Source organism: Tricharina praecox, assembly GCF_024521635.1.
Source record: "Tricharina praecox strain CBS 144465 chromosome Unknown BZA05scaffold_33, whole genome shotgun sequence".
Classification (NCBI taxonomy): Eukaryota; Fungi; Ascomycota; class Pezizomycetes; order Pezizales; family Pyronemataceae; genus Tricharina; species Tricharina praecox.
In genome coordinates, this window is record NW_026250435.1 from 169,666 (window position 1) to 181,708 (window position 12,043).

Sequence of the window (12,043 nt, forward strand, 5' to 3'; positions counted from 1 at the left end):
CATGTTACGAGCAGCAGTCACATCCACATCACATGCAAAGTAAATAGTCGGAATTTAAACACGCATCGTCCCCGCCTCGCCGGATCCGCGGATCTTCGCCCTAGTGCCGCCAAGTCTCGACAACCTGCACACTACCATCGGCATTTATGTACGACACTTCTCGAAGCCCACCCTGCAACATTTCCCACCAGTACATACTCTACATATCCCGCAACAAACCGCCTTGTGAATCGCTCCTAGTCACCCACCACTTCAGAACCCCCACCATGAACCGCAATCTCGACATCCTGTGGGAAATCATCCTCTCGCTGATCAATCAACCTTCGCCGCGCAGTCTCTACTGTTTCCTCGCCGCCAATCCAGACGCATTCTCCATCTTCGGGGTTCACGGCACCTACCCGCTGACCCGTCGCGTCACCTCGCTGGAGCACGACCTGATCTCCCGTCTCGAGCGCGCCGTCTCCGATTCCACAGTGAAGGCGAATGCCGCTGATGCGGCCGTTGTCGCCGCGCAGGCCGCCGTAGCCAGTGCGGGCGCGCACGAAGTGCAGGAGGTCACTGCCACGGTGATGGCCGCAATGGATCAGGAAGCGGCCGCGAGGAAGACTACGAAGGACGTGAGAGATGCCGTGATTGCGGTGAAACCGATCGTTCTGAAAAGCTCGAACTCCAAGATGATGGTGCTCGATGAGAACAACCCCGTGCTCGATAAGGATCTGAGGGACACCGTTCAGACTTTGGTGCATTGGCGGGGATTCCGTTTCCGACTGTTTGAGGCGGCGGCGAAGGTCCCGATTGTGAAGCCCCGCTTAACAGCCCCAAGCTCCATCATGAAAGCTACCAAAAAGATTGTTGCCGACATACGTCGCCGTGGACCCGATGAGTTTGGTAACATGTGGAGGAGGAGGTTTTTTGGGCTCGGAGAAGCAGGAGTGAGGAGAAGTGCGCGGGTGAGGCGGCTGAAGGAGAAGAAGCTTCTGGCTGGGAAATGAATGGTGCAAATGATGTGTTCTCTCGAGGTGTTGCGGTGTCACACGGTTCTGTGATGCATATATTTCGGTGTTTCGATGGACTCGTGTGTCCTTCGTTTTGCTTCCTTGTGTTTCGGGATCCAATAACATCTTATTATGGACTTCTTTTCTGTGTATAGTACCTTGGAGCTTGAATGCTTAATAAGTTCCCATCTGTCCTACATCTGCGTATTTCGGACACGATGGCACGATATGGTCATGAACGAAAAGTTAAGATGAATTGCCACATGATTCTGGGGACTGCGGATTGTCAGGCACAGCGGAGAAGGGGAGCAAAAGAATAATTCCGTTACGGGGAATTGAACCCCGGTCTGGCCGGTTTTAATGCTCTATTTGAGAGCGGCCGATGCTAGCCACTACACCATAACGGATATTGTTGGTGAATCTTACAGCAAGCTATATACGTAGCACATTGTGATGACACTCGAACTGCATTTGGCCAGCACATGAACATCACAATGGCTTCGTTTTTGAAATCTTAGCAACGCGGCAACTGCTCACAAGGCACGGCAAACCGCATGCACAGCAATTATCAGAGCACAGTAATTCCGCTCGCAAGGTGAGTATCGCTATACACCCAACATACCTAACTGAGTAGGTAACCGTTGAGAACAAAGAACTAGCACATGTATGTAGGGATCAGGAGAGGAGCTCGGAAGAGCCCGCTATTCCTTACTTTAGCATTCCACGCTGTACTGATTCATCCGCTGCCCACATTCTCGATTGATGCAGTGCTTGGTCCCTCGTTTAGCAGACCAGGTCCTGGTATGGACGTCGCCTTCAAAGCTGTTGCTGTGCAAGTCCGCTCACCGCATACGGTGTTGGCGAACATAACAACAGGAGGCTGTTCTGTCAAACATGCACCTTCACTCGCGCTTACTCTAGAGTACATCCAATCCGGTATGTACGGCTGTAACTATGCCCCGCAACCCGAAGCTATGGTGATAGTCAGCAACACAGGTCCCAAACTGGAGGGTGGGGACTTAGACGGGATGCAGCCGGGTGGCGTCGCTGCCGGGTCCAATCGACAGAAATGAAGCAGAGTCGTCGGATGGTGATCAAGTACACTACCAGAGGCCTATATCATCTCTTTGCAAAAAGTTCTTTTGAATGATCCTAGGATTAGGAAATGAGTACGCTACTATAATGCTGCGTACCTGCATCAAAACACAACACCCTCCGCCCCCCCACCCGCAGAATCAATCGCGAAAACCCACTAAATATGCACATACAAAGGACTACGATTGTCTCTCGATTCAATACCCTGTGGACTCCCCGGTACAAAAATACACTTGCGGCAGGACCTGTGTTTTTCACGACAGACTTCTCAACATCCAATCCGACATAAATACAACCCCCGACGTCTTCGATACTTCAGCATTCCAGTTCCATCCTTCACATTCATTCATTCCTTTCCACCGGGTTCTACAGCACCTTCACACCCTCAAAGTCTTCAGATGAGAGTTCTCCAGTTTTCGGCCCTGGTGGTGGTGGCCCTCCTGGCATTCGCAAAGTCCCATGGCACCATAGGAATTCCGAAGCCCGAGCATATCGAACAAAACCCCGCTGCAATTGTGGAAACGCCTCCGGTAGTCCCATTGCCAGTGCCTTATGCGGGGAGCTTTTCTGTAAGCGCTGAACCATTCCAAACTTCCTATTTGCCTACAAAATGCTGATGAATGAACTGCGACAGCTGCCAATTGATCACAGCGGAAGTCACCCCGGCAATTTCTCAAATCGTTACTGGGTTCAGGATCACTACTACAAGCCCGGAGGACCTATCTTCGGTAAATTGAATGCATATCTAGAGACTAGGGATCGTGGAGACAAAGACTGATACGTCGATGTGATAGTCTATGATCCAGCCGAAGCGGATGGAGCGTGGTTTCTCGCCCACTTGGCGGAGCGCAGAACTTTCTTCAACAAGTATCTTGAGGAGTTTTCCGGAATGGGGATTATCTGGGAGCATCGGTAAGTCTTCAAGCGTTCCGTGGACTGAGATACCACCTCGTTGGGATGTTTTCTAAACACTAGCAGGTACTACGGCGAGAGCTCACCATTCCCAATCAATCTCGATACCACCGCCGAGCAAATGCAGTACTTGACCAACGAAAATTCTCTGAAGGATTTTGTCGTGTTTGCCAACCAGTTTCAATGGAAGAGTTTAGGCGTCTCGCCGAAGCAGGTGCCGTGGATTGTTATTGGCTCGAGCTACGGTGGAACTCGGGCGGCTACCCTGCGAGAGCTGTATCCGGAGACAGTATTTGCTGCTTACGCTTCTTCGGCTATAGTCCAGCATCAGAAGGACATGTCCGTCTGTAAGTCGCAGCCCCCCTTAGGTACAATTTGTTGAGATGCTCACCTCGGATTTTGCAGACTACGAACAGGTCTACCGAGGAATGGTCCACTACGGCCTCAAGAACTGCACATCCTACATCAAGAAGGCAGTTGACTACGTCGACATCCAACTCTCCCATCCCACCACTGCCGCCGGCATCAAGCGCCAATATCTAGGCCGCACGGTCGAAGAAAACAGCAATGCCGGCTTCGCCGTGACCTTTGCGGCGCCTTACCAGATGTTCCAAGTGGACGGCGTGGACGAGGTTCTACGTCAATTCTGCAACTACATGGACGCCGTGAAGCCGCCGAGGGAAGAGAGCAAGCAGGGAGCATTCTATTCCGACCGGTGGGCTGCTTGGCCGCTGCATGCCGAGCTCGTGAGCAGGTACAACGGGGACGGCAAGAATTACTGCGAAGGCCCTGTGCGCAATGATTATAAAACGCCGAATTGCCGTCTCGATGGCCGCACCTCGCATCCAACCATGATATCTTGGACATGGCAGTACGTACCCGACACACATACACACACAACGCATTCCTAAGCATCCGCTAACCCAAGCACTTTAGGTCTTGCACAGAGTTCGGCTTCTTCCATCCCACCAATGTTGGGCCGCACGCCCTCAGCTCCCGCTACAACTCACTGCAATACCACCAAGACAACTGCTACCGACAGTTCCCAGACGGCCGCAGCTCCGGACTCCTACCAGCCGAGCCGCAGACGGAGAAGCTCAACGCTGTCACAGGGGGCTGGAACATGCGGCCGAGCCGAGTCTTCTGGACCGCCGGACAGTGGGATCCCTGGACAGCACTATCCATTTTCTCTAGCGAGCCGGGGGCACCATCGATACGAGTCACGGACCGGCCGTCGCGGGAGTGCAATCGGCGGGAGAGTGGGAGGAACCAAGAGGTGTTCGGATACCTCTTGCCGAACTCGGAGCACTCGTACGACTTCTATACGGGCGAAAAGCGGGCGAAGAAGCCGAACGCAATGTTTGCTGCCGCGTTGAGACAGTGGTTGAAGTGTTTCCGGGCAGGATCTATGTCGGATGGAAACTAAGATGCGTGGAATTGAAGGCTATGTATTGTACACCTGATGCGGGGGGTTTTCTTCATAGCTTTTCTTTTGCATAAGTACGAATAATCAGAGTTGTATTTGGAATTATGTACTTGGTTTTTGAATTTCGTGTAGCTATATCCAAGTGCCCAAACCATAGAGAGTAGTAGGCTAGCTCAACGAAAGATAGTGGATTTCCGTCTCTTTATTTATATCAAGTGGCGCTGACTCCTCAGCCCATCGCTTACAAGACCAAGTTCCTGCATTGCAGTTTGGGAGTCGGTATGCAGGGACCGAACCCCCGCCACCCCTCCCACCGGGAGTGGGGACGCTAGAATGCGGGGAAATCAGGCAGACGGCGACAGGTCGAACATCGGATCTTTCTTCTGTACAGATGTACATAAAATCAGAAGTCGGAATCGATAGGGAATCCATTAGTGCCGGCGGCAGTCGACTCATACCGTCATACGGGTGTCCGGGCAGTTGATGACCAAGGCTCTCGATCCTACATACGCCAACACTCTTCACCGGGGCCCGGCACACCCATAAAGACCATGGCCCTCCCCCGGGCAAAGAGAGTTCCATTTCGTACCGAATACTCAACTCATCATGGCGCCCAGAAAAATCATCATCGATACTGACCCTGGGTAGCCCTCACCCCCAGCCCAACAATGAAAAATCCATGATGCTAACCGGCTGCCAGCTGCGACGACATACTTTCGCTCCTTCTTGCGCTCTCCGCCGACCCCGAAGAACTCGAGATTCTTCTGATATCTGTTTGTTTTGGCAATGTCGACGTGGAGTGGTATGTACATACGACTCCCTTCGCCCGGGAATATATAGAGCTTGGCTAACGGAAAGACCCAGCTGTCTTCGTAACGTCGTAGCGCTGTTCCATGTGCTGGATCTGGAGCGGAAGTGGAGAATTGACAATGGACGTCCTGCTGGATTCGGGGCGCTGGGGGCATGTTGTCCTGTTGTCGCCGTGGGAGCTACGGAACCCCTTGAGGGCACTGTGTTGGAATACGATTACTTCCGTAACTACCTGCTCACATTACTATCCAGTCGCTCTGCACGAGTGCTCGCTGACATATGTGCAGACGGAATGGACGGGTTACAAGGTGTCCACGAAACTGCACCCCACCTCAGTCCAAAGGAGATGTGGTCGCATCTGTTCACCTCCACGGAGCACGGCGAAGCAATCCCAGAGCTGCCACCGAACTTCACGCCCTCATCCCAGCCCGCGCACAAAGAGATCCTCTCGATCCTACGCGCACATCCGGCCGATACCATCACCATCGTCGCCACGGGGCCGTTGAGTAACCTCGCGCTTGCGGCCGCCGAAGACCCAGAAACCTTCCTGAAGGCCAAGGAAGTAGTAGTAATGGGCGGAACGCTCGAGATCGAAGGCAACGTGACCCCGGCCGCCGAGTTCAACCAATACGCGTGCCCGGTCTCCGCCGCCCGGATCTACGCACTGACCTCACCGCGGCCATCCTCCACGATGCCGAAATGCATCGATCTCCCCGCGTACCCGGAGGTGCTCTCGCGGAAACTGAACCTGACCATGCTGCCGCTGGATATCACGACGTTCCACCTACTATCGTTCGATGCGTTCCACGCCGCAACCAAGGATTGCGTGCTAGAAGGATCGCCGCTCGCGGAGTGGGTCGGCACGTTCCTGGGCGCGACGTTTAAACACATGCAAACGCTGTTTGCGGAGACGAGGCCGCAGGACGTGCACCTCTCCCTGCATGATCCGATGACGATTTGGTATGTGCTCACCAGGGAGATGCAGCCTGACGGCTGGGTGATACGCGAGGACGTCGATGTCAGGGTGGAGACGCAGGGACATTGGACGAGGGGTATGTCCGTCGTGGATAGGCGCCGCTGGAAGGCGGAGGAGGATCTGAGCTTGCCGGTTAGGAAGCATGATAGAGGCGTGTGGTTGCATAAGGGCCATGGAAATAGGGTTAGGGTGGCGATGGATAGTCGGTGGAAGGGGGAAATCCTGGGCGAGGAGATGATGAGGAGGATTTTTGGTTGAATATGGGGTCTGTGCCGTCTTGGGAAGCCGCTGGGGGTTGATGCCGATGGTGGTGTTTTCGGAGGTGTTTTCGACAGAAGGGACAGCCTGTGGAGGAGTATTTGTGGATAATCACATCTTTATCTTCATTAACTCCTTTTTCACATACGATATATCACTCGTGCAAAACACCCTTCGTCATTCGGTGAAACCTATCGAATGTCTCCTGGCGCCACATCGTGCTGGCTGGTAACGGGGTCCTAACCCCCGGCCGGCCAGAGTGGGCAGGAAAGGAGTGTGACGGTTCGCCATAGTCTAGATAGGCTGGATGCGAAATAAAAGAGGAAGATCTCTCTCTCTCCCTCAAATGTCTCCTCACCTCCCCCAGAACTCAGAATCTGTTCGCAGTTCATGCAATGAAGACGATGGAAGAAGGAGAGCCACACCTGGGCAGAAATCTCACAACGGTCTTTCCTAATGTGCGGCACACTCGAGGACCGTGGCATGCTTCGAACAACGGGGGAACAATTCCAGGCAGACAACTCGGAAGATTTCAGTTTCTCTCTAAAAGCAACTGGTAACCTAATTGAAGGCCGATTGAATTTAACGGGTATCGACAAGTCCGGTCATCATATTACCGACATGAGATATGACCCATTACCCAGCGTGGCTTGACTATTCCCCAATTCTTTCCGCCTATTCTGCGGCTACCGACACAGTCCCCAGATCCCTCGCACCCTTACCAATCTTAGCGTCCGAGTCATTCTCAATCAAGCGCGCAACCTCCCACAACCTCTCTTCATCGCCCCACTGACACATAACCTGCATACCGACCATACCACCCTCACCATCGTTCTCTTCGTTCGCCTCCTCACCGACAGGAACACTGATGCACGGGATTCCCGCGAGACTTGCCGGCACGGTCAACACATCATTAGCATACGCCTCCACGGGCCGCTGATTCTCAATATCCGCGAGTTTTGGTGCGACTCCAAGAGCGGCGGGGGCAATGATGGCATCTACGCCGTCCGGAGTCTCCTGGGTGTCTGCAGCCTGCACCAGAAAGTTGGGCTGCGCAAAAACCTTGTCGAAGTCCCGCTGAACTAGTCGGCGCACACGCTGCGCCTTGAGAAAGTAGTTTCCGATTGCCTCGGAGGAGAGCGTATACGCGCCCAGGAGAATTCTGCGTCTTACCTCTGGACCGAATCCCTCCGCACGGGTAGGCGCAAAGAGGATGTTGTCTTCCTCTGAGCGATCGGCGGAGGAACGGTGGCCATAGCGCAAGCCGTCGTAGCGTGCGAGATTGGAGGAGGCCTCGGCAGGCGCGAGAATGTAGTATGCTGCGAGGGCGGCGCGGGTGTTGGGGAGTGATACGGGCACAATTTCGGCGCCACGCAGGGCAAGGAGACGAAGTGTCTTCTCCCATGACCGCCGAACGAGCGGAGAGAGCTCTGCCACATTGTATTCCGCCGGGACTCCGATGCGCAAGCAGCGCCGGACCCGGGCTTTCTCGTGGAGAGCGCCGAGGCTCTTGCCGACGCGCTCGCGGGTGTCTACGGTGGCACTGGTGGGATCGTTAGGGTCGTATGCGTTTAGAAGTTCTGGGCGGTGTCAGCCGGTGCTGGGAAGTATGAGAGCGAGAACATACTGAAGACGATCTTCGCGTCCAGCGTGTTTCGAGCCAGTATGCTAACGGTGTCAAGCGAGTTTGCATATGCAACCACACCCCATCGCGAGAGGAGACCGTATGAAGGCTTAAAACCTACAACGCCGCAGTAAGAGGCAGGCAATCGGACAGAGCCCCCCGTGTCGGTTCCTAGAGCGCTGGAAGATATCAACGGCTGCCCACATGAGTATCCGACGACAGTTTGGGAACACAAACACATGACACATCCCCGCGGCAACGGCAGCTGCACTACCACCAGAACTCCCGCCAGCTGAGCGCGGCTCGCGCCACGGGTATCGCGGCCTCTGAACGGCACCATGAATCGAAAAGGTTGAGTGTGATCTGCAACGCCCACCCGTCAACAAATATCTCCACCCCACGGAGACAGAATCCACAAACCCCATGCCAAACTCATCCATGTTGGTCTTTCCCATGATGGTACAGCCAGCACTCCTTAGCCGTGCCACCACAGTCGCATCAAAGGGCGAAACATACTCTGATCTCCCCTCAGCTCAGCTTCTGCGCCGCGAAAATCCGCATGATGGATGGCATTGGTTGTTGGACGGAGGAAGTCGAAACGAACCTCGGAGCATCTCGCTGCCGCAGCTGGTTGGAAGGTCCGTCGTCACGATATTGTCTTTAATCGCGACTAGCCGGCCGTCCAGTTCGGAGAGTTTGCCCACCCCGCCATCTACCGCTCGTTTTTCAGCGTTCACGGACGCGGCCAGTATTTTTTCGGCAGGATGTAGGGCGGTGAAGATGTTGAGGTGTTTGTTGGCATCCACAACTGTGAGCGCCGCCTGCGCTGCATTGGTGATACCCAGCGGGAAGGAGTAGGAGTTCAGTATTCGCATTTCGAAGGCGTGGGGTTTCTTGGCGGAGATTTCCGTGTCTGACAGTGAAGCAAATTCGAGGTCTCGGATAACGTCATGGGCCAGTTACCCGTCGACCGGGACTGAGATTGGCAGCTTGCAGTGCACGTCATGTGGTTCGGCTACTTGTCAGCAGCTCGTTGTCGTACTCGGGTGTAAGGGTAAGTGCTGCCTCACCAGGTTTTCCCCCATACAACTTAGCGCTGTTTCCCTATACCACTTAGTCACATCCACTCACTCATTTCATTGTATGCGGCTTAGTGCGCTCCATTATAGACTAGTGCTTATAATTCGTAATGGTGGTGAGGCACACTTATTGGCAGCTCCTGGTACATACCGTACATACCGCAAGTCTTCAATTGAGTGATTGTGGCCACCGTGAATCGTGATTCAGTCCTGCATCACAACTTTACATCACAATGTCGAGCCCAAAGACTCTCAATCTCGTCCGCTCGGTTCGGAAGCGACACCCTCTCCTTATCCTTACCCACAATTGCTAACAACAATCCACAGGTATGGAAATCTTTCCTTGAATCCAGCGGTCTTGAACCTCGGTATCACCCCCCGCTTCTACGGCCAGTCGCCGCCGACTTCCGCCACGCCTAACACTTCGCACAGCCTCCTACACAACCTCACGATCACGGCTGCCACTCCCGGTCGCGTAAAGCTCTCACTCCCGATAGAGAAGCATCACACGAACCGACTCAGCATCCTACACGGTGGCACGATCGCGTCCATGGTGGATCTGGGTGGATCACTTGCCGTCGCGTCGCGCGGATTATATTCCACTGGTGTTTCGACGGATCTTAATGTTACCTATCTGTCGTCTGGCGGGGTGATCGGCGATGTCATCAGTGCTGAGGTGCAGTGCGATAAGTTTGGAAAGACCCTAGCGTATACCAGTATTGTCTTTAAAAATGAAAAGGGCGATACTTTCGCACGTGGAAGCCATACGAAGTACGTTATGCAGGCTTGGAAGGACGAGAAGAATATCGTGGAAGAGATTAAAGAGGAGGCAAAGGCGTTGGAGGGGAAAAGTGAAGCTCAGGTTTAGAGGAGGAGAAGGAGGATGTATAAACTGTGTAGACGGATGGGTTCGGATAGATACCAATTTAGGGAGGCGTCATCCTTTAACGATACATTTCACCTATCGCGGTGTAAGGTGGGACTACTCGGCTCTTCGGCGTTGATCTCAGGTGAATAAGGGATGCGTATGAGGGACTTGAATGATCTCCATCCTCATTACCTTCATCATCAACAGTATCCCTCACGATACATATGTCGGCTCTTCGCACCATAAATCGCGCGCAAGATGGTGGGGAAATGACGACACGGCATGGCTTCGGGACGGAATTAAGGTGGGGCACTTCGTTAGCCCCACTATGTACCAACCCCAATGCTGCATACCCGGATCTCCTGGACGGAACATCCTGTGTGTACTCTACCGTACATAGAGGAAGATCGAAGAGTCTTGGATTCATAATCAACATCACCATCTCCGCCATCGACTAGCTATTTAAACCTCTTGCGCTTCCGCTGTCATAGAACTCTAGTAACCTGCCACCCTATCTAGAAACACCTTCCATCCAACTACATACAACATGACTCGCGTTTTGCTCACCGGTGAGAACTGGCCGAAGCTTGACGGTTGATTCCTTACTGATAATAGATGAATGAACAGGTGCCTCCGGCTTCATCGCTAGTTCGTGATCCAATTACCCCGCAGTGGCCCGAGGAGCCCCACTAATCAATGACCCGACACAGCCCACATCCTTGACATACTTCTGGCACACGGGTCGGTAACCATTTTCTCGGAGTCTCGAGAGAACACGAGCTAACCCGTCATCTGAACAGACACTCTGTCCGTCTCACCGTCCGTAGCGCCGACAAGGCTGAAAAGCTCATTGCCGCGCACCCCGAGCACAAAGACCAGATCGACTATGTAATTGTCAAGGACATCGCCGAGGCTGGTGCATTCGACGAGGCGGTAAAGAGCGACCCTCCCTTCGAGGTTGTGCTTCAGTACGTTTGTCCCTTAACCGTGTGCGAAAGGCGGCGGTGTTGACTTGATTCGTGGGCAGTACCGCATCGCCTTTCCACTTCAACGTCAAGGACACGAAGAAGGATCTTCTGGACCCGGCTATCAACGGAACCACCGGTATCCTCAAGGCGATCAAGAAGTATGCGCCCACTGTCAAGCACGTGGTTGTGACTTCTAGCTTCGCATCTATCATCCACCCTAAAGAGGGTAAATGGCCTGGAAAGGTGTACAGCGAAGCCGACTGGAATCCGACTACAATCGAGGAGGCGGATAGTGATCCTACCACTGGATACCGTGCATCAAAGACTCTGGCCGAGAAGGCTGCGTGGAAGTTCCTTGAGGAAGAAAAGCCCAACTTCACGCTATCGACGATCAACCCTCCGCTAGTAGGTTTACCTTGAGAATCTAATACCGATAGGCTCGGTATTAATCGACGCAGGTTTTCGGTCCAGTGAAGCCATACATGCAAGCTTTAGAATCGATTAACACGTCAAATGAGCGCTTCTGCAACTTTTTGAACGGAAAGAACAAGGAGAAGCTGCCGGCCAACAGTGGTTTCGTCTGGGTTGACGTTCGGGACGTTGCCGCGGCACATGTAGCTGCGTTCGAGAAGCCTGAGGCTGCTGGAAAGCGCTTCTTCGTTGTCGAGGGAAGCAACTGTAAGTTTCTCCATATTATGCCTTACATCTACCAAAGCATAGCTAACTGGCGGCACAGTCTCCAACCAGCAAACTGCCGATATCATCCTCAAGCACTTCCCCGAATACAAGGATAAGCTGCCGGCGACGAGGGAGGAGAACGACGGCTTCGATTACCTTGAGGGAGGCTTGTACACCGTCGATAACTCGAGGAGTAAGGAGGTGCTCGGGCTCAAGTACCACTCATTCGAGGACTGTGTAGTGAACACCGTCAAAAGTCTCAAGGAGCTGGGGTTGTAAATCATGTTGCCGTAGAGGAATCGAACACACATGTAGTAGAATAGATATAGCTACTAGATAGTTCAGGCGAACGAT

The 12,043-nt window shown here is 53.4% G+C and overlaps 6 protein-coding genes and 1 non-coding gene across 7 annotated transcripts; 5 read left to right on the forward strand and 2 right to left on the reverse strand.

Annotated features, from left to right (window-relative positions):
• Positions 1-2: 2 nt before the first annotated feature.
• Positions 3-1,218, forward strand: BZA05DRAFT_410743 (uncharacterized protein). Its single transcript, XM_051484931.1, has one exon. It carries the CDS (start codon positions 147-149, stop codon positions 990-992), a length of 846 nt encoding a protein of 281 aa, XP_051335549.1. The 5' UTR covers positions 3-146; the 3' UTR covers positions 993-1,218.
• Positions 1,219-1,315: 97 nt separating this feature from the next.
• On the reverse strand, positions 1,316-1,402 carry BZA05DRAFT_t278. Its single transcript has one exon. It is a non-coding gene; the product is annotated as a tRNA-Glu (tRNA).
• Positions 1,403-2,488: 1,086 nt separating this feature from the next.
• Positions 2,489-4,428, forward strand: BZA05DRAFT_461439 (serine carboxypeptidase S28-domain-containing protein; the record flags this gene model as incomplete). The annotated part of the gene is made up of 6 exons (XM_051487680.1): positions 2,489-2,659; positions 2,725-2,818; positions 2,885-3,002; positions 3,069-3,349; positions 3,408-3,873; positions 3,939-4,428. The coding sequence occupies 6 exons, from the start codon at positions 2,489-2,491 to the stop codon at positions 4,426-4,428; spliced, it is 1,620 nt and encodes a 539-aa protein (XP_051335550.1).
• A 220-nt stretch (positions 4,429-4,648) lies between these two features.
• Positions 4,649-6,602, forward strand: BZA05DRAFT_410747 (nucleoside hydrolase). The gene is made up of 4 exons (XM_051484932.1): positions 4,649-5,072; positions 5,129-5,230; positions 5,293-5,462; positions 5,526-6,602. Exons 1-4 carry the CDS (start codon positions 5,035-5,037, stop codon positions 6,470-6,472), a joined length of 1,257 nt encoding a protein of 418 aa, XP_051335551.1. The 5' UTR covers positions 4,649-5,034; the 3' UTR covers positions 6,473-6,602.
• Positions 6,603-6,922: 320 nt separating this feature from the next.
• BZA05DRAFT_410748 (Glutamyl-tRNA amidotransferase subunit A, mitochondrial) lies at positions 6,923-9,006 on the reverse strand. Its single transcript, XM_051484933.1, has 5 exons — positions 8,701-9,006; positions 8,517-8,613; positions 8,334-8,459; positions 8,100-8,275; positions 6,923-8,052 (listed from the first exon to the last, which is right to left on the reverse strand). Exons 1-5 carry the CDS (start codon positions 8,969-8,971, stop codon positions 7,148-7,150), a joined length of 1,575 nt encoding a protein of 524 aa, XP_051335552.1. The 5' UTR covers positions 8,972-9,006; the 3' UTR covers positions 6,923-7,147.
• Positions 9,007-9,408: 402 nt separating this feature from the next.
• On the forward strand, positions 9,409-10,043 carry BZA05DRAFT_448739 (HotDog domain-containing protein; the record flags this gene model as incomplete). The annotated part of the gene is made up of 3 exons (XM_051487284.1): positions 9,409-9,444; positions 9,503-9,543; positions 9,608-10,043. The coding sequence occupies 3 exons, from the start codon at positions 9,409-9,411 to the stop codon at positions 10,041-10,043; spliced, it is 513 nt and encodes a 170-aa protein (XP_051335553.1).
• Positions 10,044-10,590: 547 nt separating this feature from the next.
• BZA05DRAFT_448740 (uncharacterized protein) lies at positions 10,591-11,968 on the forward strand (the record flags this gene model as incomplete). Its single annotated transcript, XM_051487285.1, has 7 exons — positions 10,591-10,612; positions 10,671-10,691; positions 10,754-10,784; positions 10,844-11,011; positions 11,071-11,416; positions 11,470-11,689; positions 11,748-11,968. 7 exons carry the CDS (start codon positions 10,591-10,593, stop codon positions 11,966-11,968), a joined length of 1,029 nt encoding a protein of 342 aa, XP_051335554.1.
• Between the last annotated feature and the right edge of the window lie 75 nt (positions 11,969-12,043).